Below are 26,286 nucleotides of genomic sequence, written 5' to 3'. Positions count from 1 at the left end.
GTTCCTTGCTGGCCAGTAAGCTCGACTTTGGGAGGACAAGTCGAACGTGTGGGATCATCGTGTCGGACATGCAGCGTCAGCGGGCCCGAGTTGGATGAGAGCCCAGTTGCACTCCGATGTTTACTGCTGTGAAGTGTCGTGGGTTGCGCATCGTTGTAGATGTTGGCTGCCTGAGTTGTGAGTTGGTGGATGCGAGATTGAGGGGTCAACGTTGGCTGAAATTGCTGCAGGCTAGTTGGATTTGCAGGTCGGCCACTCCCGGTTGTATGTTTACAGGTGTGAAAGGGGGAATTTTCAGCCCAGTGCCGTGATTGAAATATTTCAATTTCCAAGTATGGACTGTGCTGTTTGTCCCTTTCAGTGAATGCCTCGGTGAATGGTTTTGCGTGAGGTGAAGTGCAATGGCAACCAGGCAACTCCGATGTTGCCGATCCGGACCCGGATATCACGGTGGAAGCCCGGCATGTTAATATGATACATGATACGGGCCATTGTCGACATGGGGTTTCATTTCAGGGAGCGCTACTTTTTGATGCCTCTGGTCCTTGAAAGCCGTTATTTCGTCTCAATTAATACCGAGCATCTCCCACCTCCAGGGAGCTCCAGGCTTTGTGAGTCCATGCGGATACGCGCTCCAGTTAAAGCGAGACTCGGAGGCATAAATTGCCAAGTCTCAAATGAATAGCTGAATGCGCTAATTCTAGGTTGGCTGTGGCGCATTCTCTATCCCATCCAGGGAACCTTGTTCGCTGGCGGAACAATTGTTGGCCTGGTGTGGCATCGATAGGACAAACACCACGGTGACTGGAATTGCAGTCGGTGTCCAGTCTGGTTGAATCCAATCACCATGGGTTTATTAATCGTACGGTTTGGTCGCAGAAATTGTGAAGCTCGCAGTTTAGCACTTTGAAACGGACGGCCGGTCCATCCCTAGATGGCATAGACTTCACTCCTGAACTCTCTCTTTGACGCTAATTAAATGCCAGAAGATATCATTGTCTCTGTCTCCTGTCAATCGCCAGGCCCGGTAACGGCGTTGTGGCTGCTTCTCCCAACCGCCACAGCTAATTCCGGTTTTTCCGCCAATACCGGCGCCCTATCAATTGACGACTAACATGGTACGATATTGCATGAATTGATCAAAGTTAATTAAAAAGGCTCAAGAGCCCGGGTATTTCATAAAATGTTTAGAAATGTCTTTTTAACAGTCCCTGTTGCACCGAATTTGACTCCTCTAATTTTTCCGCCAGCAGATGAAGTTGTAACAATGAAGTTACTACTACAAATTGAGTCAACGTCCAAATCGACGGTTTGCCGACCCGGTGACAAGGTCAGAGGCACGTTGGTAGTGCAGGGTTGCTTGAAGAATGTAGTTCAAGTAAAGGCAACTCTACAAGGTGAGAATTTCCCAGCAAAACATGATAACTAGACTTACAGAACCATGGAAAACAATAGGTAGAGAGAAGACAAGAGTCTCTGCAGAGGCCAACGGAACTTGTCCCAATCAGTCACGGTTCACAGTATGTATTCCCCTTCGCGACTTGGTCCTAGCTTCTTACATGGCCCAGATATTCAAGAGGTCCAAAATTCTCGATGCAAAGCTACCAGCGCAGTCGGATAGTGGGTGCGGTAACTACACCCATTTTTATCCGTTCGAGTTTGAGGCACCGAAAAATCTTTGTTGTTCATGCAAGAATGCGTGTCAGCTTCCACCCTCCTTACAAGTTGACAATCACAAACTCAGAGTGGGAGTTACATACAGCATAGTTGCAAGCGTGCAACGACGTGCGTTTGGCGGAATAAAGAAGACAGCGACAGTCAGACAAGAAGTTTTCATCACCAGTAACCCTACCGTCACCAGCCTACCTTCATCTTGTATCTCTTCACTTCCAGCCGACAGACTGAATGAGGACTCCGGCATAGAGTTCGGGCATTCAAACCAGCGCTTCCGGGATGACTACCTTCCTCAATACTCTCCGGCGTTGCAGATGGAACTGGCCTTACCACAACCGCCTGTACTAGTTCGTGGTCGCGGAACTCCAGTTCGGCTGGTTCTGCGCACCCCTCCCGAGATGTTCAAAGGTGGTGAATTATACATTCGCGATGTAAGTATGCAGCTGAAGTCGTCGGTTTCAGCATCAGTGCGAAACACATGGCATAATATCACGCAAGTACGGAGCGGCTGTACGATAAACGGAGCTGTGCCTATTGATGCAGGGGAATTTGAACTACAGTTGGGCGATTGGGGAACATTTGTTGTCGTCGGTTCTGATTGCAAGCCAACATTTACTTCGTGTATGCTCAATCTCGCCTATTCTCTGGAAGTTGTTGCCGGGATATCGAAGGGGTTGAATGGGCCAATACAGGTACGTCATGTGCTGATCAAAGAAGGTCAGTATTAACTTGTCTTAGACTATGAATTGTGCTTTGGAAGTATTGGTGATGGATCCTCCTCCAGAGTATGAGGAGCCTGATAGAGTTTGATGTCGTTTGTTCTCGGCGTTTTTGATTCCGGGGGCGAAGGGTTAAGTTGACGATGTTGTGGTGTAAACGGATATAAGCAGACTCTCTACATGCATCACGGAGCGTTCTCTTTAACAGGGCAATTAAACTATCATTTATTCTCTTTGATATAAGGGCATATATTCCTTTAACTTTTTATCATCGATTTCTTAGCCCCCAGTACCACATTTGTTTGCGACTTCCCACCAAAACGGCCATTAGGGGAGAGCCTATCCACGCATAATCATGGACGCTTTTGCCAAGGAATAAGTTATGAATCATTATACTGGGTTCGGTAAGTTGAAACGAACGTTGGCAACTTGCATCAATACTCGAACGCTACCCATCACCTCGCTCGTACTGTGATATCATTAATATGTAAAATTGAGCATAGCCAGTCGCATCACGCATCTAAACGATAGTGCTGACAGTTGCAGCACGTCGTTGCAACCCAGATCATGAAGACCGCGTCCAATCAATGGAGCTTCCAGACCGGCAGGAATGAGAACTTGATGGCCGTGCCCAGCAAGTCTGGGGACTGGTGTAGTACAAACCGCTTGACACATGGCTTTATAATGCACTCGGATGTAATCACGGAGTACTTTGGACCGTCTTGCATTGCCACTGTTCATCTATCAGTAATCTTGGCAATTATTGTCGAAGAATGCCCAACTACAGAGTTTGGGATCAATACGAATCATCATTCTCGGCGGTTAGAGTTTGCGTCATCTTCCCGCGTATTCCAAGCGATTGGACTTGGCACGTAATGGGGCTTTCGCAGGACTTGTCATTCGGTAATAGGTGTTTCGAAACGTTCAAATCTCGGCAAACATCTGATTACCCGTAAATTAGCTCCTAAGCATGGTGACCAAAAGCAAAAGCCGCAAAGCTCTTGCGTCACCACTCTTTTGTTTGACCTCTCCACACGTCGACCCTTCACCTCTAACTCCATATAGGTTTGGGCCTTCGTCTGAACCTGGGTGGAGAACGAGCTGAAATGTATGACCATAGCCCACACAAGCGCGTCATCCGTATGCAGAGTGGCCCTTGATTAGGGTTCCCCAGCATTTCATGTCGACCATGCAACTCCAAGGGTTGCTCAGCCCGCTACGTGAGACTGGCCCTGATTTATTCCGACGGGCCGGTTTCCCCGTCACCCCAACAGGGTCTTTGGCAATTATCATACCCCAAGCGGTAGGTGTCACAGGATGGACAGAGGACAGGGTGCACGATGCGTCAACTCACCACCAATGTTGCCGCCCAGCTACGGTGAGACGGTTAAGCAGACTTCTTCAAAAGCAGATGGTCGGTACCGCGTTCAAGGTTCATGGTCCGACAGTCCGCAGTCAAACCACTCATTCCCCACGAGAACCCATCAGTCGGGTGTCTAGTCATGGTATGGGGTAGCGGTTACGGCAGATGCATCCGAACCGAAGACCGCGAGCCGTGGTACACAGCCGAACCAATGATGGGGAGGATAGACCAATAGGTTGGATGAAAGACGAACTCAACCGGGGATATGAATGGACAGCTCTGTTGACAGCTACGCCGTACAACGTGAGGCTGAAACTCCATGCGGTGCATAGTGTTGATGACACTACTATCTCATGTTACCGTGTGCAACAAGAACCCGTCAAAAGTCGTGAACAACCGGTGTTCCCAACCTTCAACAACTGCATTGGCGACATCAAGTTGCCCAGTCTTAAAGCCCCTGCAATAAATCCATCTTGGTAAGGCGGAGTGTCGAGCGGACGTTGAGGGGTTCATGTTCTAGGCCTTCTTGGTACCACTTACATCCTGGGAGGTTTCACTGCTTCTCCAGCCCTCGCGTTGCACAAACGTATACCAGGGTCGAGACTGAGGCGCGGGTTTGCCCAAGCATGGTTGTTTAGAGGTAAGAAGAGCCTCACAGATACAAAGATAGCCACGAATCATATGATGTTATAGTTTTGGGCAGGTAGTTTTGGACATTTCAGAAATGATAGAAGTCTATACTTGATGTCAATCCTCACCCTGTAAGGTGTAACTTTCGGCACCTCTAGCTACAAAGCACCGCTGGTGTTGCAAACGACAAGAAGATAGATTTGTCGTACAGTATGTCCTTACATTGACCAACCGAACTTATTCGGATGGTAAGAAAATAGCCCGCGTGAACCTTGTGCCAAACTACCACCAGTCCTCTGACAGCATACCCCGAAGAAAGGATCTTGGCCGATCAGTACGTTTTCCCCTTTGGGCTGTGTAGGATGTGATAGTCCGTCTGATTGCATGCCGGGCGAACTATCCCTGTGCTTACTTACATACCGTTGCATCGTTCAGATGTAGCGAGGTACCAATTGTTGAGGATGTTCAGAGGACGTGACCCGCAATACTGTGCGCATGTCAATATATTGGTCCTGTCTACATGGACTACACCCAGACTGCATTTCGCATACACGACCATACCGAAGAGAATGTTGTCGGTAACACAAAATATGCTTGGAGATACTAATCTGTAGAACCTATGAAACTATTGAACATGCGGTCAGTATGAGAAATCTTCCCTCACCGGGGAGCTGGCCACAGAGAGAAGAGGCTTATAAATACCTGGCATTCCTCCCCTTCCAAAAGAGTTTTACCAGCATCAACAGCAACAGCTTTCCAACTCTGATCAAACAAGCAATTCAAGAAAACTCTCATCAAATCATTCTCAAAATGAAGCCCACTCTTGTTCTCGCTCTCTTCACCAACGGCATCTTCGCCGCCACGACTGGTGACGCACCAAAGGCTGCCTCCGAGGATAAAAGTGGTGTCTCTGCCTTTAACAAGGATGTTTTCAGCTTTTCCTCTAGTAAGTTGAAGTTGATGATATTATAGATCCGTGGCCTGAACTAAGGCTGACTGAACATAGAAGATGTTGGCGCCAAAGCTTGGTGCGGAGGGTACACGCCTCCTCAGTGCTCAGACATTTGCTGGCGTCTGAGATACCGATGCTACTACTGCAGTGCTGACTACTGCAACTGCACCAACTATGGATGCTAAATTGCAGCATTATAGGTCTGAGATACTGATGCTTTTCAGCTTTGCCATCTGGTTCCGACTTGGCAACAATGGGGAGAAGAGTCTGTATCTCTCACGGGCCGGATTTGCTGTGATGGATGGCCAATCCAGCGAGGAGCCTTTGAGAAATTGGTAGCAGATTGGATTTGAGAATGACAGAAACACTCTTTTAGTCGGTTTATGTTCTTAGTTGATATTTACTCCTCGGATAAATACTATATTGGCTTTCCAAATTGCTGCTGCTATCGTGAAAACTACTTTGTGATACGAGTCCTATCTGGTAAATGAATAAACAGATCAATATGGCTGGAGGAGGAAGAATGCGAGTTGCAGTGAAACGGGCTTGTAGTGTAAAAACAAAGCAAATATCGATACTACCCGTCACTTAGTTGCAATTTGTGTCAGCGTGACCTCATGACGTGGGAGGTTCTGATTCTAGCTTTTGAAAGTAAACCTACGCTGATGGAATTACTGCTATGACGAGCAACCAAACGCTGAATTACATCTATGTTCACGTAGAGGTCGTCGGCATTTTGGGCCATCTAAATTTAAGAGCGGTTTGAGTTTAGTACGTAAACCAAAATAGTTGTGTTGACAAAGATCTACCATTGCTACTGAAGCCTTGGACAAGTGTGAGGATTGCTATTTCGGTTCCTCGCTCTAAGATTTGCTTGGTGGAATTTGGTAATTATACGTAAAGTTGATTTCTACCCCTGCTTGAGATCATATATCCTTGTCCACGGGAATAATGTTCCGGATTCAACCGTCTGTCTACCTACATGGGTATGCGTATTTTTGGGGGTACCAGGCTCACCCAGTCCAATTTAAGCTTTTCCTGTAAATGTTCTCTCACCAGGACGATTATGTTGATTCTCCCCTATTTCTTGATACAGGCCAATCAAATATCGCTGGCAAAAAAAAGGTTCCCTCACCTTTTGGCTGACAGCCGGATATTGCCCAACCCGTCATCTCTTGTCAGCACTAGACGGCTACGGAAATTGTCAGCTTGTCTCGGTGAGGCGTTTGCCACGATTTGAACAAATTACTTAAAGACCAAAACCTTAAACATAAAATGTTTCAACTAACCTCTCCCGATCTACCGGTATCCTGCAAGCCTGGACAAAACAGCCACCACGATGAACCGCTTGTTTCTCTATATCGGACTTGGTGCGGTGATGATGGATTCCATCATCGAGCTAGCCTTTGTTACAAGCATGGTCAGCTGGCTACATAGGACGGCAAGCGGCACATTTTCCGTCAGATTCAACGGTTCTACGTTTGATTTAATCGGCGAGCCCAGATATCTCTCGGTGGATCAGGGGCATTCGAGCAACGGCTCCGCGGGAACGGCTTTTGTCATTGTTGGACTCGGTGGCATTTTGGCCCTCTGGCTCCGAAGCAGATCGAACTTCCGTAACAGTAGACTGAGCGTTCTGTTTTACCGCACCTGGCTCGTTTTTACCGTTTTAGGCACGATATTTACCTTGGCCACGCTGGCTTACGTCTTTGTTGTGACAAACGGTCACAAGGGGCAAACTATCGACGTTGCCTTTGCCTCGACACTAGTCGATACCAGATACACTAAGGAAACTTGGACACCGCAGGGCTGGTTTACAGCTGTTCTACAGCTAGATCTCGCCAGTGCTAGCCAAAGGAATGACATTGCGCAGCATCTACGGATAATGCGAGGCTGGCAATACAACTTGATACCCATGTTCCTTCTTCAGCTTACTCTTACGTGTCTCGCTCTCTTTGATGCAATGAGTTCAAGACAAAGGGGCGAATCCGACTCGATCGAAGAGACGAACAAGCGTTTCATAGCCGATAATCGCTCATAATGGATGGTACGGGTTGGACAGCAAGCTGACCGTTGCTGAACGATGGTGAAAGAAAGAGTGTTCGACCCGGGATTGGCACAAGATAATTCGAATAAGAGTAACGGACGGGCATTTGGGACAAGGCTGCGATATTTGATTGCGGAGTTACTGAGTTGCATCATACAACGGATTGGGAACATTATACAAGGGAACTACTAGCATTAACTATAGATTGGACACGGCAATAAGAATGAAATTTTGCAAACGATCAAATAAATGGCCCACTCCGATATCACACGAAGCGCATAAATGCCGCCTGGTCTGGGGATGGGTAGACATGACTCGTTTGTTTCCATCCAGGGGCATTGCCATAGACTTGTTCAGAGCCACGTAGAGTAGAAAGACTGAAGGAGCACACCGAAGGGTCTCTGGCAGAACACCCTGGCCATTAGTCCTGTCAGCCATGCAAATTATCCCTGTTCATAGGAGTAGGGCTGATGTTTTGGCGGTGGCACTATCCTTTTGTCAGCCACGATATCAGCACTAGCACGCGGGAAGCGCTAAGACAGGACAGCATTTCCAACAATCACAGATTGCCAATCACAATGGGTGCTATTTCAGGGTCCTTGAATCTGTGCATTTATTGTGATTGCGCCTCGCGGGGTCTTATAATACGCGGTCACCCGCGCAGCAGTTTTCGAATCCCCCACCGTCAGATTTCGTCCGGCTATTCAGCTCGTCCAGTTGCGTAGAAGACCCGGCTCCAAACCTTGGATATTCTTCCAATCACCCGGAATACCCGGCTACTAAGGCTTACAGTCGTCATTTCTGGCGGGCTGGCTGATCACCGGCTGGTGTTGGAAGCTACCATGGTTTCTCAGCTGCTACCAGAGGATAAGTCGTTGTCGGACATCAAGTTTCGACGCCGGAGTAAGAGCCAAGTAGGGGCTGCTCTGGATTTCAACGACATTCTCTTCCCCAAGGTGTATGATCAGGCCTGGGGTACCGTTGAGAATGGCAGCGAAAAGGCTGGTGAGATTGAAAGGGCGAGGGTCTTTCTGCTTCGAATAGGGAGAATGGACCCCAACCCAGCAGTTTTCGAAAAGTTGCGAGGCATCGTGTCGAATACTTCAACAAATCGCACCATTCCAGCGATAGCTGCGGCTGTCAAATCCATGATATTTGGTGACCGGCATCAGTCATTCAGTACTACCCCGATGATGCAATGCATTCGGTTCATGCTGATTAAGACCGGAGTACCGGATTTAATGCTCTCTGATCGCTCGCGTGCGGTGGTAGACTTCTTCTTCGACCCTACTCTGGAGCGAAATCTCAACCCATTGCCCCCGGGAGAGGTGGTTGTCTACAAGTATCCCGCTGGGCGACTGAAAGTAGTCATTATCGGTGGTGGTCCTACAGCTCTCGCATCAGCAATATCTCTTGCGGAGAAGGGACAAGGTAGTATACAGGTTCACATGTACGAGAAGCGATGGGTTCAGAAGCAAGCAGCCAATGGAACTAGCTACGTTGACTATCCGCCGACGGCAAAGCGGCGAGATCAAGTTGTCACACTGCAAGACTCTGTAACCACACTGTTAAGTAAACCGTCATATGAGGCTTTATTCGCTGGTCGACCAGAAAGAGTGTGGCCGGCTTCCGCTAACATCCAAATCCGAAAAGTGGAAGATCGCTTCCTTCGACGGGCGCAGGACCCCGAGTTCAAAAATCTTATTCATTTGCACTGTGAGGAAATGACACGGGAACGTTTACACACAGTGGGCGATTTCCACGTACTCCTCGGAGCAGACGGTGCTGCGTCATGGGTTCGTGGGTCATATTTCAACGGATTCGAGAACGAGCGAGGGAGAAGTTATGCGCTTGGTCTGGCTTTTGATAGACCAGCTGGTTTGCCATGGTCACAGCCACTCAATGTATTCCTTACGTTAGGACAGACCCGATATCTCCTAAATGCGAGCGACCACGACGGCCGAGGATACCTGAACATGCAGCTTACGGAGGAGGAATGGCACAAAATGGTAGCAGTCAATGGACAACCGGTACATTTTGGTCGTCCTGGCTGTCTAAGGAAATTGGATGGAACTATACCTGACGGCTTCGAGGAGGACCAAGTGTTTGCGCCGTCAGAGGATAGAGACAGCCCCTTGTGGAAGTCCATCTCAGACGGACTAAAGCTCTTTGGATTCAAAGAATCTGAAGTCATCAACGTGGTGCGAATCCCCATTGTTGTCCAAGCCGTGACACAAGGCACCCAAATATTACCCACGTCGGATTCTCAATCCGTGAACCGTCCCCACGCCCTCGTTGCCGTGGCAGGTGACGCAGCCATGACTGTTCACTTTTGGCCAGGACGAGGCCTCAATAGTGGAATCAAGGCCGGTCTCGCGTTAGGTGACGAACTTGTTCACGCCTTGAATAACGGCAAGTTTGTGGGCATGCCGCTGGATGCCATGAAAGAGTACAACGATTTCATCTTGAAGCTCCAGGGCCGTGAGCATGACAAGCGCAGTATTCCCATCCTCAACCAGTCTGGAACACCAGAAATGCTGGGCTGGCTCTTACAAAGAGCTAACACTGTGCCGGATAATGTTGCTGTTGAGTGGTTGGTGGGTGCCATGACACAGATTGCAGAGAGGCTGCAGAGGCGCAGTGACTGGGCTTATGGTGTCGTTGAAAACGTCGAACCGCAGCTACGCATTGTGCTGCGTCAGCTTGATTCAGTTACATTGAGAGAAATGGCTGTCAGCTTTCCCTGGCCGACGAGGGAGATGGGTGGCGCTGAAGTCCTCCCCATTCGCTCGATGAAGGCGGAAGAGAAGCAGAGATGGCTTCAAAACCTATGGGGTCTACTCAAAGACGAGAAGAGTAAAGAGAGTCGAAAGGAAAATAAAAGTCCTTCGAGGTTTGATGAAGCTACTCGCGAGCGATCGCCGTCAGCTTCTCGATTCGAAGCTCCGCCAGTCAGCCAAGTTACTGCAGGCTTACGCAGAAGCAACGCCACACAATCAGTCCGACAGAGCAGGAATTTGTCTGTCCCTGGACAGCCGGCTGCGAGGGCTAGGTCTCCTAGCCCTGGGGGTGAAGTGACGCTGGGTCGCATGCTTACAGTTCACAAGAAGCCGGCTGGTAATATGTTGGCTGACGCATTATCACTGGCGTTATTCAGAGTAGATGATACCTCCTGAACGAATCATGGAGATCAGTGTTGTGGAATCTATGAATTATGTAGCTGTTGGAGTTTCTAAATGTAGACATAGATAGATTGAAATACAACAGCGAATCTTGACAAATACTTTTTGCCTACTGCTTTCGTACGATATTACTCGTGAGATGTCTACACAGGTTTTAATGATGGTGTATTGAATCAGTCAGTCGGAATATTTCATGACACCCACGTCCGCAATGACCAAAAGAGCACTCCTTGTGACTAAAATCTCTGAATCTGGCTACTAAAATAACACTGAATAAGCGTCCCTCATCCTATGGCCTAGGGTCGTCTGCCTGCGTTCCGTAGTCCACAACAACTCTAAACCTATACTTCCGTAACACAAGGTTCCTCTGTAACTCACAGAGCCAAAGCCACCAGCCGGTTTACCCTGTAAGTCTTGCACCGCCCGGTTAAAGACTCCTGAAGTGCTCTGTCCTCACGATTGATTCCTCCGGTATCTGATGCAAGAAGAGGCACTCATGGTCAAGCAGAGCCTGGGCGCCGTAGTTGAGCTCGTCCTCCTCAATTCCCAGTCGCTCGAGAAGACTTAAAATAGGTCGGAACTGTACATTTCCACTTGAAATTTTTGTTTCGATGTGGTAGATGACAACATCTTGGTTTCCCTGTTCCACTCGCCGGCGGGCTTCGCCTCTCGCCCAGTTGTAGTCCCTCGTGGCTGAGATGAATGGAGACATGGCGTCGGATTGCCAGTCCATGTGTTCGTACAGCAATTCCGCGTATTTCCGGTACTCCCGTGGGGTGCATTTTCGCCAGTCCAAAAACGGTCTTACTTCGACCTGCATGTCCTCTATAGTGACGATACCCTGACCCGGGTGACGCTTTGCTTGGGCGTCGGCGTCACTGACACGATAGAGTAGGACCATGACTAGAACTGAGTGTTGCAGAAGGAAGGGGGTCACTGTAGTAAATGAAGGGAGATTGTTCAACTCTTTCAGTTGGAAGGGACTGCTCAGTTGTGAATTTTGATGACCTTGGAGAGAGACAGAAAGCACAGATGAGGGGGAAACGATACAAATATTCGTCAAATTAAAGAGAGTAGTAAAGTATCTGCATGGGCGCCTAATACGTCCTGGGCCTCGAGTTCGGGTAGCACAAGCAGCCTCACTTTCAGCGTTTTGATGTTGATCGATGTGTTCACGTTGGCACATACCTGCAATGTCAGAAACAAAAGGTCCCTCGGTAACAACCATATGACGAGTCAAATCAGGAATGAAAGATGGAGTCTATTTTGAAGTGTATATGAATGCATGTTCAAGACTAAAGATTGGCTGTAGGAGTCGCAGCCTTTCTCAAAGCCTCGACAACTTCAGTGGCACCACGCTCGCCGCTTCTCACAGCCCCTTCCATGTACCCTTTCCAAACCACACTGGTTTCGGTACCAACAAAGTGTACATTGCCAAAGGGTTCCCGAATGGCGTGACCAACTGTACTCAATACTCCTGGCCCGGCTACGGGACACGGGCAGCCTTTGCTCCACTCCTCCTTGCTCCATTCCTGCTGCTCAAAAATCTCCACAGGTGAGTAAACAACGTCTCTATCTATATCTTTGTAGATTGAAGCAACTTGTGAAAGAATTTCGGAACGGCGTTGCGCGGCTGGGAGCTGAGACCAAGCCCGACCTGTGTTCGCGACAACGAAGCATGTTAAAGCGTAAACACCATCTTCTGGGTGCGAGGTATCCCTAATCAGAGTAATTGGTCCGGCTCCGTTGCTGGCAGCTGCGGTGTCTGGCTCGCTTCCCCCTAGATTCACGGTCGTATTAAGTGAGTGAGCCAAGCCAGCAAGTCCTGCTTCCTTCCACCAGGGCTTCGCATAGACAAGAATAACTTTGCTGAAGTAGCCTAGTCGTGTGTTGTTGGAGAGCTCTAATTTCGCTCCTGACAAGGGCGGGTTGAAAGTAATGTCTCGATAGAGTGGCGTAGGAACAGAAATAATTGTCTTCTTAGCCCGGAATGTCAAGTTGTTTCTGGTTGTTACGACAACCTCACCGCGAGTTCCGCCGATTTGACGAACGGATGCGACGGGGCTGGACAAAAGGATGGACCCCGGAGTCATCATGGCTGCGATTCCACTCGCATACTCTTGGGCTCCTTTGGCATTCGTTAGTTTGCATCAGTTTGAGTCGTGGATGGGCGTCAACATTGTACTCACCTGTCTTACACCGGAGATATTGACCGCCATCTTTCCCATCTGAGCGCATCTGCTTGAACCCTCCGCCACTCTTACAGTAATGCAGGAAGTACAAAGCGCTGATTTCAGAGCCGTCAACGCCTACCATGGCGCGAACCCAGAGATTGGCGTATTCCAACGTCTTGGGCAGACAGCCTGACTGTCTCGCGAACTGCTCAAAGGTGATGGAATCAAGAGCTTTCCCCGCTACCCAGGGACGTTCAATGTCGATAAGTTGACACGAATCCTCAACCAAATCTCGGAACATTACGAAATTCTCCTGTTCTTCTCTGGTACTGAGCTATACGACTGTTAGCAACGGATCTGGCAAACCAATATTCGGCGATCTTACAGGTGGCACCTCGCCGAATGGGAATCTCCCATAATCTTGGAGCACGGTATCACCCTTGGTTGTCTGAGTAGTATATTCCAATCCCAGTTTCTGGCCCAAAGCCCACATCTTGGACTGGTTTGTGTCGTTGATCCAAGTTGCTCCCAGATCCATGACCCCCTGACCATTTGCAGTGGGAACCGTCCAAGTCTTGCCACCAACTCGATCCCGAGCTTCAAGAACAACAGCTCTTATGCCCGCCCGTTGAAGATCATATGCTGCTTGAAGACCGCTGAGGCCAGCTCCCACAACAACAACATCAACGTTGGTCACTGTTCCGCTCATGGGTGCTGGTATTGGTGCAGCTAATGATGGATCTCTGACAGCCGCCACTGCTTCAATCTCAAACAGAAACTTGGGGTTGGCTAGACGAGGCACAGGTACAAGCGCCGTTGCCGGTCGATGCCCTTCGAGCCACTCAAATATTAGTGCAGCATGCGGCCTATTATTAGGGTCGTAGTTGACGATGTAGTAGGTCAATTTGAGCACGTCCTTGGGCGTTGCACCAGCAGCTTCAAGACAATGAGAAATATTGACGAGACTCTGCTTAATTTGCTCGGGGTATGAATCCGAGATACTTCCGTCTTGGTATTGGCCAACCATGCCAGAAGTGAAGATCACTTTGGAAGGTCCATTGGTGTGGCCAACGTGAGCAAAGGGCCCTGTGCTGGGTACTGCCGTTGGCTTCAGAGTCTTGGCGGCCGGTTTTGGTAGGGTCATGATGGCGTGGAGAGAGAATATGGGATAAGAAGGCGATATGATGACTGTAGCTATGGGAATAGTAGGGAACTGTAAACTTGTACTTATATGAATGGCATACTTGGGAATTTCATGAGCGCCAGGCTGGTACAGGACCGATCTGACACTTTTGCTACTCGTCCCACCTCCAGACTCGGTCAGTGGTCTCGAGAACTAAACTATGTGGACTAAGTCATGCTAGTCGCTTTGGAGGTTGTCAATCCCGCCAGTTGTTCTGATGGTTGCGGTGTTTCGGAGTTTCGGCGACTTCAGACACAAGGTGGCACCAAACTGGGCGACCAGTCTTTTGCACCCTTGCTGCTCCGAGTCCCGGGAATTTGCATTGGTACTGATAATCACAGTTCATTGTACCCGGTCATTTGCAACCGCATGAGTGGCAAGGTAAGAGTACAAAGGAATTCAGCGTCATTAGGACAAGCTAGTATCGACACCATGGGAACTTTAGAGAAGTGGTATGCTTCAATTTTTTTTTTTCTGTTGTAGTATAATTACTTCTGAGTCGCGCAAATGAACACGTGAGCAGCAAATAATGTAATTACGTAGAAAACTATTTCTCCTTCTCCTGAATGAACTAAACTATGGACTGGGTTAAACCGCCTCCTTGAACAAAAGTCATGCCGACGTAAACACCAAACACACTGCTTCTTCATATTGTTATATAATACCAGTAATCTAGTAGATGTATCTAAAAGTGCTACCTGCGGTTGGGTCAACGCCCTCTCTACGATCTTTCTCATCCAGCTTCTTGTTCTCTCTCTTCAGAATTTCCCTAAACGTCAAGGTCAAACATATGGCGAGAAGCACAGCAACACCTTCTACAACACTCGCCAGCCAGAAACGTGGGCTTTGGTTACTTGGGTAGCAATAGCTCACGATGATATTTCTAGAGCATGCGATTAGCCTCAACTCAGTTTAGATAATACATATATGAGTCTCACCCAAGCTGTGAAAGCATATTGACGAGTGCGATCGCTGCGGCGCGCTTTGGAGCTGGACGAGGAATGCAATTCTGGATCCTAAAGTTCAAGGGTTAGTCCGGATACCTAAAACATATCTCAAACGACTGTTGGGGGACACTTGGGAGAAGGATGGACTTACCACGCGAGATTGCAATCAAACGCAATGTAAACGAAGCAAGTGACAAGAAAGAGTGAAAAGTATCTCGCACCCGTATTCAGGGTACTAGCTAGAATAATGAGGCCAATCAATGTCACAATCAGAGGTCCAACCATGTGCCACGTCCTCTCCTTTTTCATATCGGCATGGTGGCAGCCATATACGCTTGTAGCAAAGCCAACTAAGTATGGAGGGGCGATGAGGGCGTATGTGATTTCTATTCCCATGTTAGCGGGCATACTGGCAGACTCGTATGTTCTTCAATCTTACCTCTCGAAAATTTCAATGTGCCTACTACCGTTGGATAGAAGACAACAATGCCCGCACCAGTCGTTAGCAAAAGATGGTTTGCCACCAGGACCCAAGTCTTATAATCCTTCACGGCCATTACAAAACCATCCCACATGGAGTATTTCGAAGACTCTGAATCATCAGCTGTACCGACATCCTCAATCAGACGCCATATTGCAATCGTTCGCTCTTCGCCTTTTAACCAACGCGTATTGTGTGGATAGTTTGGCAACAAGAAGACGCTGATCAAGGCAAAGCCAACCGTCATGCATGCCTCGATCAGGAACAACCACCGCCACGACTCGAGCCCGTGTACACCATCCAAGTCCTGGGTAACACCGAGGGCAATTAGGCTTCCAAAAGCTGCAGATGATTAGCACCTGATGGCAGCGATGTGATATGTGGCACACTTACCGTTGCTTAACATGTTACCACCAAAGAGGATGGCGCATCGCATTGCCATCTCCTTCCTCGTATACCAAGATGACAACAGGAACACGGCGCCGGGAAAGAATGGAGCTTCTACAATACCAAGGACGAAGCGGACAGTCACAAGGCCGTGGTAGTTGTGCACTGCTGCTGCACAGCCCGAAACAACGCCCCAGATGCCCATCCAGAAGGGCTGGTGATATTAGTTTAGGGATTGTTTGGCCTAGGAGACGGACCTACTCACAAGATACAATGCAGGCTTTGACTTGGAAAGCATCAAGTTGGACGGTACTTGAAACTGGAAACTTGTTAGACGCGTAACTTTGCCAAGTGGTTTCGCCAACATAACATACCAAGCAGTAGCCCACATATAAGATGGATAGACATGTTGCACTATTTAGACAGACATTAGCCACAGTAAATGGGGTTAGAGTTGGGGCTTGACGTACAATTCAGTGTCTGTGAGGCCAAGGTCCTTTTCGATACCAACAAGTTTGGCAAAACCCAGGGCATTTCGATCCTGCAAGCCATGTTAGCGAGACCCCTGCCGAATGAATGATATCAAAGAAGGGCTAACTATGTAGTTAAGAATGTAGAATATCAGGAGAAGCGGAAACAGAAAGCAGTCAATTTTCCGCTTCAGTCGTTTCTCAATCTCGACTCGCCTCTCAGGGGAAATCCGCTCGACAGCAGCAATCAACTCGGGATCAATACCACGAGTTAGCGAGGCCTGTATAGTAGTGGATTGCCCCTTGGTCGTATGCTCTGTTGTCGATTCCGTCTCGACTGAGGGCTCAAGTGCGGTGTCTGTCTTGGATAAAGACGTCATAATGAAATAGGCTAACAAAATATCTTTACTTGCAAAATTTCGAATATCACCTTCAACTGCGTCTCTCCATGCATGATGCAAGTGGGGATCTTCTTATACATAGGGAAATGTAATGTATTATCATGGTCAAGGGGTTGTCGTTCATGGTACACTTGCGGCCAAGAGGTGTGAGACATCCAAGTCTGCTGGAAATACCAACTCCCCAGCTGTTCCCGTGGCTTGCAACGCGGGGAAGTGGGCTTATCACGCTGGGGAAGATAACTATCGACTACCCCAGGTTGGTGAAATGCTCCATGCAATATCAGCCTATTGCTGTTGTGGCTTGCTTATGTCGCCGCTAACCGAACTGGAGTTCCGGCGATTCGGTCTTTGGGCAAGTTGGTGTTGTTCAGCCTACGGTGTGTTATCTTGGCGACTAAGTTTTAACGTAGAGATACTATTTGCAGTTTGAAAGATTTCTGAGTGGATGCTCTTGATTGTTTTCATAGTGTAGAATATACATGGGTATCTAATATAATGCCTACATCGCGTCAATAGTCTACCGAGCCTGTGACAGCCACCTGATAAAAATCTCCGTGTTGAATTCCATCCAGACGAATCGGTCTTACGGAGGCGCCTGAAACTGCATGTATGCAAAATGGTCTCCAAGTTGAATATTCGCAAGGGGGTCGCTGAAGTACAATGAGTTCCACTGGTCCGGATTGTTCTGCCACCGATTGCTCTCAACATTCATCAGAGTCAGATTCGGATCGTTGAAGGAGAGCATCTGGACCCAATCCATTTCCGTGGAGTGTTGCGTATGTGTTGGATAAGAGCTTCCTCCTGTAATTATTTGCTCAGAGTTGGACCCTGGTCCGGCTATTGATGAAACTGAAAGGTCGGCTGGAGAGAACTGCGGTGGTGAGACTTCGTCCGTGGCAGCCGGTACGGTAGATTCCCCATTTTTGCGTAACTTTTCCTTCTCTGCTCTAATAGAGTTGGACTGAAAGAGTCTCCATACAGACGTGGCAAAGAGCCAATATCGGCTTAACTTGCGTAGTGTTACCAAACTTGACTCGTATTTCGTACGTGCTCGAAGAGCTAGAATTGGATTTGCACTCTGTAGTTGTCCACTAATCTGAAGCATGGCTGCAAACAAGCTACTGGGGCCTGAGAACCAACAGGATCTTAGAAAAGAGTTTTGGTGCAGCGTTTCAAATATCTGTATGATGTTGGTGGAGGCATCAGAGCAGATTTCTTCATCACCAGTTCTTTCCGAATCATGCGAATTCCCTGTGAGATGGGATGCGGACCGGTGGAATTGCAAAAGCACCGTGTTATATGTTAAGTGAAGCAGCGATGACCAAGGTCCAGGAGCCGAACTGCTTGCCATTAACGGTGGTAAACTCATCAACCACTCTGCCAAAGCTGCATCTATGGCGTCAAGTGCCATTCTTTTCTCAATACCTTGTTTTGCAGCTCTTACCGAGAAGTGCGACCTTACTAAGCCAGATATCAGAGCACACAACTTGGAGTGATGCACAACAAAGTCGACTTCAACAGAGTCCTCTTCTCCTTCAAAGTCTTGCGGCTCCAGATCTGGGACATCGCAATCATCCAAGTTTCTGCGCGGCAAACGGGGCAGTTAGTTTAGGATCCAGGGGATGGAAAGGGGTTCAAACTCACACTTGTTGGGGTCGTCCGTAGACCAACGTTACCAAGCAATCAAATTGGACCACACACCACCATATCTTCCTCCAGATGATCTTATCCTGCTGGGGCATTTTGCTTGGTCCGACTTCCCGATGCATACCAAGACCTATGGCTGTCCGGGCAGCGATGCCGATCCACCACCACGAATTAGCGCAGATATCATCGCCACCATCAGAAAACCACGTCAGCAATAAAGCTGTTTGTACTACATGCATTCGGTCCTCTTCGTACCGACCTTCCAACAAAACTTTTGCGCGCCTAAAAAAAGCCGCCTTCATCTCTTGGTTATTCTTGAACTTCCTTGTTACATGGCTACCAACAAGGCACACGGCCTGGAACAACAATGTTGAAGGTGCTGAATCTGGATCATGATAGTTTCTGAGAAACCTGTCCTTATCAATGATCGGTAGGCCGGGGTGAACAAGTTCAAAGTATTCTGCGATGAGAACATCGGATATATGCTTTGGGGGAATGACAAATGCATCTTTGGGTATCAGATTCGGGGTGACGGAGATTTGAGAGTTGCGAAACACCCGCGGAACATATACATTAGAGCAGGGATAGTGATAGACCCGCTGATTCACTGAACGTTGGCGCACCAAGTAGTTTAGGTTCGAAAGCTCATTGCCCACATATGTCGAACGTGCCTGTATGGGGTTATCCTGCAGATCTTGGCTGAAGAATTCGACAAGGTGCTCTTTCGCGAGTTCATCTTCTGCTGCATGGCCAGCATTGGCAATATCATCCGTCTCCTCCGTTGCTTGCGCCTGGGCGTTTCCTTTGTCGTCTTTTGTTGATGGGAAGAGGTGTTTGCCCGAAGTTGCCGAGTCACCGGGGCACTCAGAGCTGGATCTGCTGTTAAGCTCTCTTGATGTCGGATGTTGGGAACTTGCAGGTCGCTTGCGCTTTCGTTTCTCTGCTATGGCACAGTGTACTTGGCTAGCTTTACAATTACTGCAAGGAAAGCCATTTGTGGCACCATCGCACTTGACTTTCCTTGCATGGCAATCAATACATGCTCGTTCTTGTTTATGGACTCTATCAGCATTGTTTGGACTTTACTGGTCATGGAGTGACTTACTAGTCGGACGGCGGTGAGCAACTACCCCCGAACTGGCTGACGGCAACGGCTTAGGATTTTCGGAAGACATGGCATGTATGTCGAAGACTATGACACGGCATTTCGGTCTTGAAAGAGAATAAGTGAATATATCATGACTGTTGAAGTTGGGAAGACGACCGAGTACAGAGTCAGACGAGGAGGACTGGCCGAAATGCCGAAGGGCCGAGTGGCTTTCAATGCCCCTCGCACTAAAGGTCAACATGTCTTGTCGGAGTGTGCCACAGCTTCCAAGCCATTGAACAAGATGAATATCGCTAGTGGAACATGTGGAGAAATGGTTTTGGTGTTTAAACCCACTCTGGGTGACAGTTATCCGTTTCCCCAACATCAGGTTTGGGGTAATTGCTCTCCTTTACCTCTTTCAGGCAACTGGGGCACCATAGGCCATCATTGTAAAGTCTGGGCATTGGCTATGTAATTAAATTCTCCGACCTCGCCGTAAGGGCCTGTATTTTTGACGACCGATTCCCACATCTAGCCCAACTAATTTGACCACCATTGTCGTTGTACTGAATAGTCTCCAGCACTTTGAGGAATGATGAGCGCTTCTTGGGAAGCCATTGCGCTTGTAAGTTCAACGGCGGTGTCAAGTAGTGAGCAAGCGAACTAATGGAGCTGCAAAGCATGTTCAAGGCGAACGCGCAAGAAAGATACCCCCTGCTTGGCAACTACCCCCGCAACTACTAGACAGCAAGCAGCAGGACGTTTCAAAAATTCCGGCATCGTGTGGAATTCTTTCCCGGGTAGAAATAGATATTACATCAAATGATGCAACTGCGATTCTAGAGAATATTCATTCTGGGAAATGGACCGCGGAGCAAGTATGCCTGGCGTTTTGCAAACGAGCAGCAATTGCACAACAGCTGGTACGATTGGAACCTCTAGTTGAGAAACAGGCGGATCTGACATCTATTCTTAGGTGAATTGCCTCACGGATATTTGCTTTGAAGAGGCACTTGAAACGGCCCGGTCTCTAGATAAGAAGTTTCGGTCATCTGGCAAACCCGTCGGAACTCTACATGGTTTACCTATTAGCATCAAGGACCATGTTAATGTCGCTGGATTACGTTCCACCTTGGGCTACTGCGCATGGGCAGACAATATTCCCACCGAAGATGCCGTTTTAGTCGACGCCCTAAAACAGGCTGGTGCGATAGTGTTTACGAAAACAACAATGCCTGTCACCGGCATGGCCATCGAGACCGTGAGCAAGCTATGGGGCAGAACGACATGCGGATTCAACCGCTCTTTGGTGTCAGGGGGAAGTTCTGGAGGTGATGGTGCTCTTGTAGGAATGTATGGTGCACCTGTTGGAATTGGTACCGATATTGCGGGCTCGATTAGAGTTCCCTGTGCCTTCAATGGACTCTACGGCATTAGACCTTCCATGAAGAGGTTATCGTACCAAGGTCTCACGTCGAATGTCCGTGGTGCAAGAGGAATCACCGGTACCATTGGACCAATGTGCCACTCTGTCAGGGATATCGAACTAATATGCAAGGTTGTAACGGACGCAGAACCCTGGCATGTAGATGCCAATGTGATTCGAAAGGCATGGATTAGCAGGCCACTCGTGCCGTCCAGACTAACCATTGGAGTTATGAAATTCGACGGCGTTGTCATGCCACACCCTCCAATTCTGCGAGGCTTGGATGAGGCGGCCCGAAAGCTAAAAGAGGCTGGCCATGAAGTCATTGAGTTTGAACCACACGACCATATGAGAGCATGGAACATTGCTGTAAGTTATTCGCATCATAACAACTCTGAGTCATCTATTCATAGTGAAACTGATGTATTGTTACACAGTATCCATTATACTACGCTACGGGTTGTAACGAGATGCAAGTGCTATTAGACCGGACAGGAGAGCCTTGGCCACCGGCGGCTAAGAGACTGAGTGCTAATCCGGCCCTACGGGAGTTATCCGCATCCGAGTTGTACAAGCTGCATGCTGCACAAGACGACTACAAGGCAGAATATCTTCGACATTGGAATAAGACGGTGCAGAGCTCAATCTCAGGCAGACCAATCGATGCTCTCCTTTGTCCGATTAATCCGTGTGCAAGTTACCCGCATGACCACCTCACGTACGTATATAGTACTACCAATAACTGCTCTTTCAGTCTCCTATGCTAACCTTTGGTCGTAGGTGGTGGGGATATGCTGCTCAATGGAGTCTTCTTGACTACCCAGGCGTTGTGCTGCCCGTCGGCTTTGTGGACAAGACGAGAGATGTTCGTGATTCAGGGTATCGTCCCATCAGTGACTTGGACAGAGAGAATTATGAGCTATGTAAGTGCTAGATACCGATGTGGGCTACGAGAAGTGTCACATGGGACCGTCCATACTGCCGTTGTTACAAGAAGAGAAAACTAACGTGTGTGCAGATGACCCTGAGCTATGGCATGGTGCTCCTATCGGCTTGCAATTGGTGGGTAGAAATCTTGACGAGGAGCGTCTGCTCGCTGTGAGCGCTGTTGTAGATGATGTGGTGAACAGGGATTCTGGTCAGCGGCAAACAAGGCCAAATGGTAACCCGAAGTTATGATTTACATAAAACTAGATATGTCATCGACTTATAGCCCAAGTTGAGCTGTTAGGTTTTCATAGTTGTCAACTCCGAATACACAACTGAGCAACTACATCCAGCAATTATATAAAACTTGTTGTATTCTGTGACAACCTGCATACCATAGTCATTCCCAATACAACACCATTTTGTAAATGCAAGACCTAATTTCTACTCCATGGATTCGAGAAATAATCTCGTCGAAAAGCTATTGACCAGTCAGACCAAACTCCCAGTCAGAAGAGATATGAACTTACCACCAGGAATCACAGCACTCGCATACATGACATGCGATATAGGTTTCAGATCCCGATCAACATGCGGCGTATCCTTTTCCCGAGCCTTAATCAGCGCCGCTATTTTTGCATCAAGCTCGTCATCCGTCCCGACACATCGCGCCCCGAGATATGCGCCAAACTCCCTAAACGCCAGGCCCTTGTATCGTCGCAGTGGTGCTCCCTCCGCCGATCCAAGGTGACTTCGCAGCATCTGAAGCGATTGGTTGGACAGCTTATCCGCCCAAGGCTCTTCATGACACAGATGACACATCCACAGACCCATGCCCAAGTCTAAGAAATCGGTCGTCGGCGCCAGCTTGCCGGGACGTAGCATCAGAGCTGCGTAATCTTCTATCTCTTTACTCAAGATTGTATCGTCGTCTGCGCCATACAGCGCTGCGGTGTTTTGCAAAAGCCTGTAGATGGCGAAGCCGGTAGCAGCGTCTAGATGGCCCTCTGAAGGAACCAGCACGTCCTTCATGTCGGTTGAGATCTTCCACACCATTCGCATGTTCCCGACGTCATCCGATATAACGAAGTGGTCGTGAATCGCCTTGGCCAATTCGATCGCCAAGTTATTGAACGTTAAGTCACCCGTTGCAACTGACACGCGATTCAGAGCAAACATCCATATAGTCAGGTAGTGATGATATTGGCCGTCGCAGTCAGCCCCTGCCTCGGTCAATTTGCCAATTCTCAAACCTCCCTTCAAAGGAGCGTCGTCTGTAGCCCCCGGCAGCCGTTGGCTTCCTTCTCTCGTGCGTCCTAGAACATTGTGCACGGTGTAGACCAAGCGTTTCGCAAGGTGAAGATAGTGTTCCATTGATGTCTCTTTGTATAGAGTTAAGAAATTAATGACCCCAAATGCGTCGGTCCACAAGTATCGGCCGTGATGTCCGCCCGCGCCGGGGGAACTGGGAGGAATCCAATTCCTCACCTTGTCTCCTGTCAACTCATCGAATGGGCCGTACACGGCCGTCATGGCCACCTTGAAGCTTTCGATGTCCTGTACGGCCATGGTTGTCGTCCTAGTTGAGATTCACGATGTTACATTCTTTCCGTTGTGACGAGGTGTCTAGGATGAGGAACCGTGACACTGAAATAGCTCTCAATTGTGGCGTTTGGAAAACAGGGTCGAATTGGTCAATTGGTCGTGTGCTGTGACTCTAGGGCGTCATATTTACGTTTACATTTCTGGGCTGGGTTCCGGTAAAAGTGAAGAATTGCTAGCTTAGTTCATTTCATTGGATGCCGGTGACAGGAATTTGCCACCCGCATAGGTTATCCGATCTGATCTTGAATAGTCTGTGAGTTTACAATGATCTCCTCTACCCATTGCTAACCCTTTGCCAGGCAAACTGACTTAGTGGAGATGTTTTGACAGTGGGGTTTCTAGTAAATCAACGGCTTGGTGGCATTAGCCTCCTCCAAGTTTTTGTTACATGTTCGTCATTCCTCACACAGTTCGATGTATTCCTTCAGTACATGACTCGACGATGCCAAACGTTAATACGGAGATTATTTATAATTTAATTAGTTAGTTTTGAATAGAACTGTTTCAATATGCTCATCATGTGTCACCTTATCACGTGTTGGGAGCAAATATTGTCTTACCTCAGGTGGCGCACGGAAATGCACACAAACCATTCTTATCCGTTTCTTCAGCGTTTTACGGTATCGCGATAGCGCTGACGATTCCATGTCTCGTGTCAGCTGGCTCTGCGGCCATAAATTTGCGCCTTCTAGTTGACCGAGTAGATGACCGACAACCTTAGTCGAAGCCAAACCAGTTTCTTTGCGGCGTCGAGAATTGCATTGGACTCAGCCCTGAGCAAGGCTGACAACCAGTGAAGAATGCGGGCTCCAATCAGTTTGCCAACGGAGCAAAATCCCGCGAGAACAACCAAATACGACCTAATTGTATCTGAGATAGTATCAACAGAGCGCGGATATGTTCAAGCGTTGGAGCGCCTCGTAGACTTGAGACGCCTGGTTCAAGATCAGGGAGTCCTAGCAGCGGATGTTGTCGACGAGGTATTTGGAAAGGTGAATGCTCTTATCGACTTCCAAAGACGATTTCTTGATCGTTTAGAATCTGTTTCATTGCTTCCCACAGAAGCGCAAGATTTGAGCGTCGTCTTTTCCATGTTGGACGACGCAGCGGACGTGTATATTACGTACATCGCAAATCACAAGCGCCATCTCAAAGCAGCGATTCGAGAACAGCAGAAAATGTTGATGGCTACGGGATCTGCTGATGTTCTGGAGCAAGTTACGGACCATGCCATGATTCATCTCACCTTTCAGCGGCCATATTCTCGCTTTGCTAAATACTCATGCTTTCTGAAGGTGCGAAAGACTAAACACGCCATCTAACTTAACCTGACAAGGTGTAGGAGCTGCTGCATGAAATACAAGCCGACGAGACAAAGTTTGCTGCACTACAGGCGACCAGTGCCTCATATCACCGGACGTTGCATAAGGCTGGAATGGCTCTCATGGAAATGTCGTTGAATGACGAGCTGACGAAGCTTTGGAATCGTGTAGAGGACTGGAAGGGTCTTCAGCCAAACACATTTGGAAGATTAGTAGCGTTTGACACGATGCGATGCCAAACTGGACACCACGGAAGATCGGAAAGAAGTGTAGGCGCTCTCAGGCTCCCATGTGCATATCTGCAATAATTTGTGCTGACAAGACTATAGTTCCAAGTCTATCTCTTCGAAAAGGTCCTCATCTGCTGCAAAAAGAAATTCTACGGCGATGGAAGCCCCGTCAGTTTAACTCTTCGTTTAAAAGGGCGGATTTTCCTTAAGAATGTTCTAGACTTTGATACATCGTCTGGTACTTGCTTCACTTAAGAGCCTACTAGTATTGTTGTCTGACTTGCTAACAGTATTGCAGAGCCTCCGTACCGGTTGAATGTTCATTGGAAGTCGGCGGATGGGGTTGAGAAAACAACTATTTTGTTCGCATCTGCCGGCATGATGGAGTCGTGGAGTACCAAGATGCGGCAGCTATGGGATCGGATTCCAGGGTCTTCGAGCTAGGCCGGTTGTTGCACCACACTTTTCGTTGTCCGTGGTTCAAATTTGAAGATGGACTGAATCATCATGTCCTTCTCTTTTTAAGCTCAGACGCGTTTTCATCCCTGTACAACTGTTCAATGTCATCACACGCTCCCAAAGGTGTCACCGCCTAGGAATAAGGGATCGCCGGGTAGGTGTCGTGCGCATGGTTTACTGTTTCGCGGTCGTGTGTGATGAAGATTTGGCGAAGGAACTGGCCATCGTGGGTTGTATTCGAGATTACTTGTCTTTTGTGGCAAATCGCCATCCCGGGCTCTAAATGCAATGCATGGTCGGGCATGCTTTAGAATGAAAACTGTTACACCGTTCATAGCCTGAGAGTTGCTCGAAATGTAAATTTCATAATAGCGCCAGTGAGAGTAGAGATATTCCATGTCGTGTCAGCATGTCTTGAGTTGAGGCAGGTATTGTAGCCATGTTATCAGCCATGACTTCTGGGACGTGTATTTTGGTACATATGTAGTTTTAACTTCCTCAGAGAGTCAAGAGCCAATCATTCATTTCAATCTCATGTTCACATTTGAGATCCCTTTGCTCAACTAATTCATGCTACATCCGCTGTGGATCATTCACTAAGTGAGTTTCGGGCCATTCTTCAACGTCGGTGCATTTAGCAAGTGGAGATTTAGAAGCTTTTCGTTAGCTTGGAATTTAGTCAAAATGATTCATACTTGCTCACCCGCCATCACACCATGTCGTGGGCAAACAGAGCCAATGGAGATGATCTTGGGCCAACATTTTAGTGAGTCACATCCCCCCACAACTGACTTGACAAGTTGACTGTGCCACACACCAAGCCAAGCCTTTTGCTCAGATTCAGCCCGAATGGATTGATCGTTGACACTAAAATGTTCAATCAGTTGACCAATAGCAGGGGCCAATTAGTGAGCTTGTCAGCTAGAATGTGGCAAGAGCAATCCAAGCTCTTGGTGTTGCGCATGTAATT

General features: G+C 48.2%; 10 protein-coding genes across 10 annotated transcripts; 5 read left to right on the top strand and 5 right to left on the bottom strand.

Moving 5' to 3' along the window:
* Positions 1 to 5,031: 5,031 nt before the first annotated feature.
* Positions 5,032 to 5,677, top strand: VFPPC_07515 (hypothetical protein; the record flags this gene model as incomplete). Its single annotated transcript, XM_018286359.1, has 3 exons — positions 5,032 to 5,332; positions 5,393 to 5,423; positions 5,563 to 5,677. 3 exons carry the CDS (start codon positions 5,032 to 5,034, stop codon positions 5,675 to 5,677), a joined length of 447 nt encoding a protein of 148 aa, XP_018142969.1.
* A 1,000-nt stretch (positions 5,678 to 6,677) lies between these two features.
* Positions 6,678 to 7,379, top strand: VFPPC_14254 (40S ribosomal protein s10-like protein; the record flags this gene model as incomplete). The annotated part of the gene is made up of 1 exon (XM_018292023.1): positions 6,678 to 7,379. One exon carries the CDS (start codon positions 6,678 to 6,680, stop codon positions 7,377 to 7,379), a length of 702 nt encoding a protein of 233 aa, XP_018142968.1.
* Positions 7,380 to 8,227: 848 nt separating this feature from the next.
* On the top strand, positions 8,228 to 10,561 carry VFPPC_14253 (hypothetical protein; the record flags this gene model as incomplete). The annotated part of the gene is made up of 1 exon (XM_018292022.1): positions 8,228 to 10,561. The coding sequence occupies one exon, from the start codon at positions 8,228 to 8,230 to the stop codon at positions 10,559 to 10,561; it is 2,334 nt and encodes a 777-aa protein (XP_018142967.1).
* Positions 10,562 to 10,994: 433 nt separating this feature from the next.
* On the bottom strand, positions 10,995 to 11,468 carry VFPPC_17892 (hypothetical protein; the record flags this gene model as incomplete). The annotated part of the gene is made up of 1 exon (XM_022429566.1): positions 10,995 to 11,468. One exon carries the CDS (start codon positions 11,466 to 11,468, stop codon positions 10,995 to 10,997), a length of 474 nt encoding a protein of 157 aa, XP_022285380.1.
* A 394-nt stretch (positions 11,469 to 11,862) lies between these two features.
* VFPPC_17893 (flavin-containing amine protein) lies at positions 11,863 to 12,660 on the bottom strand (the record flags this gene model as incomplete). The annotated part of the gene is made up of 1 exon (XM_018286358.2): positions 11,863 to 12,660. One exon carries the CDS (start codon positions 12,658 to 12,660, stop codon positions 11,863 to 11,865), a length of 798 nt encoding a protein of 265 aa, XP_018142966.2.
* Positions 12,661 to 14,596: 1,936 nt separating this feature from the next.
* Positions 14,597 to 16,589, bottom strand: VFPPC_15960 (MFS transporter; the record flags this gene model as incomplete). The annotated part of the gene is made up of 9 exons (XM_018293713.1): positions 14,597 to 14,807; positions 14,863 to 14,940; positions 15,023 to 15,257; positions 15,311 to 15,694; positions 15,746 to 15,953; positions 16,005 to 16,058; positions 16,114 to 16,153; positions 16,210 to 16,280; positions 16,338 to 16,589. The coding sequence occupies 9 exons, from the start codon at positions 16,587 to 16,589 to the stop codon at positions 14,597 to 14,599; spliced, it is 1,533 nt and encodes a 510-aa protein (XP_018142965.1).
* Positions 16,590 to 17,193: 604 nt separating this feature from the next.
* Positions 17,194 to 19,432, bottom strand: VFPPC_15959 (fungal specific transcription factor; the record flags this gene model as incomplete). Its single annotated transcript, XM_022428989.1, has 3 exons — positions 17,194 to 18,193; positions 18,255 to 19,200; positions 19,363 to 19,432. 3 exons carry the CDS (start codon positions 19,430 to 19,432, stop codon positions 17,194 to 17,196), a joined length of 2,016 nt encoding a protein of 671 aa, XP_022284353.1.
* Positions 19,433 to 19,942: 510 nt separating this feature from the next.
* On the top strand, positions 19,943 to 21,952 carry VFPPC_07510 (amidase; the record flags this gene model as incomplete). The annotated part of the gene is made up of 6 exons (XM_022428565.1): positions 19,943 to 19,972; positions 20,028 to 20,270; positions 20,324 to 21,142; positions 21,211 to 21,491; positions 21,554 to 21,696; positions 21,792 to 21,952. 6 exons carry the CDS (start codon positions 19,943 to 19,945, stop codon positions 21,950 to 21,952), a joined length of 1,677 nt encoding a protein of 558 aa, XP_022284352.1.
* A 185-nt stretch (positions 21,953 to 22,137) lies between these two features.
* On the bottom strand, positions 22,138 to 23,269 carry VFPPC_07509 (l-ascorbic acid binding protein; the record flags this gene model as incomplete). The annotated part of the gene is made up of 2 exons (XM_018286356.1): positions 22,138 to 22,181; positions 22,231 to 23,269. The coding sequence occupies 2 exons, from the start codon at positions 23,267 to 23,269 to the stop codon at positions 22,138 to 22,140; spliced, it is 1,083 nt and encodes a 360-aa protein (XP_018142962.1).
* Positions 23,270 to 24,105: 836 nt separating this feature from the next.
* On the top strand, positions 24,106 to 25,301 carry VFPPC_07508 (rhoGEF domain-containing protein; the record flags this gene model as incomplete). The annotated part of the gene is made up of 4 exons (XM_018286355.1): positions 24,106 to 24,600; positions 24,648 to 24,896; positions 24,957 to 25,095; positions 25,156 to 25,301. 4 exons carry the CDS (start codon positions 24,106 to 24,108, stop codon positions 25,299 to 25,301), a joined length of 1,029 nt encoding a protein of 342 aa, XP_018142961.1.
* Positions 25,302 to 26,286: the final 985 nt, after the last annotated feature.

This window comes from Pochonia chlamydosporia, chromosome 4 (assembly GCF_001653235.2).
Source record: "Pochonia chlamydosporia 170 chromosome 4, whole genome shotgun sequence".
Taxonomy (NCBI): Eukaryota; Fungi; Ascomycota; class Sordariomycetes; order Hypocreales; family Clavicipitaceae; genus Pochonia; species Pochonia chlamydosporia.
This window is presented reverse-complemented; position numbering and strand designations above follow the sequence as displayed.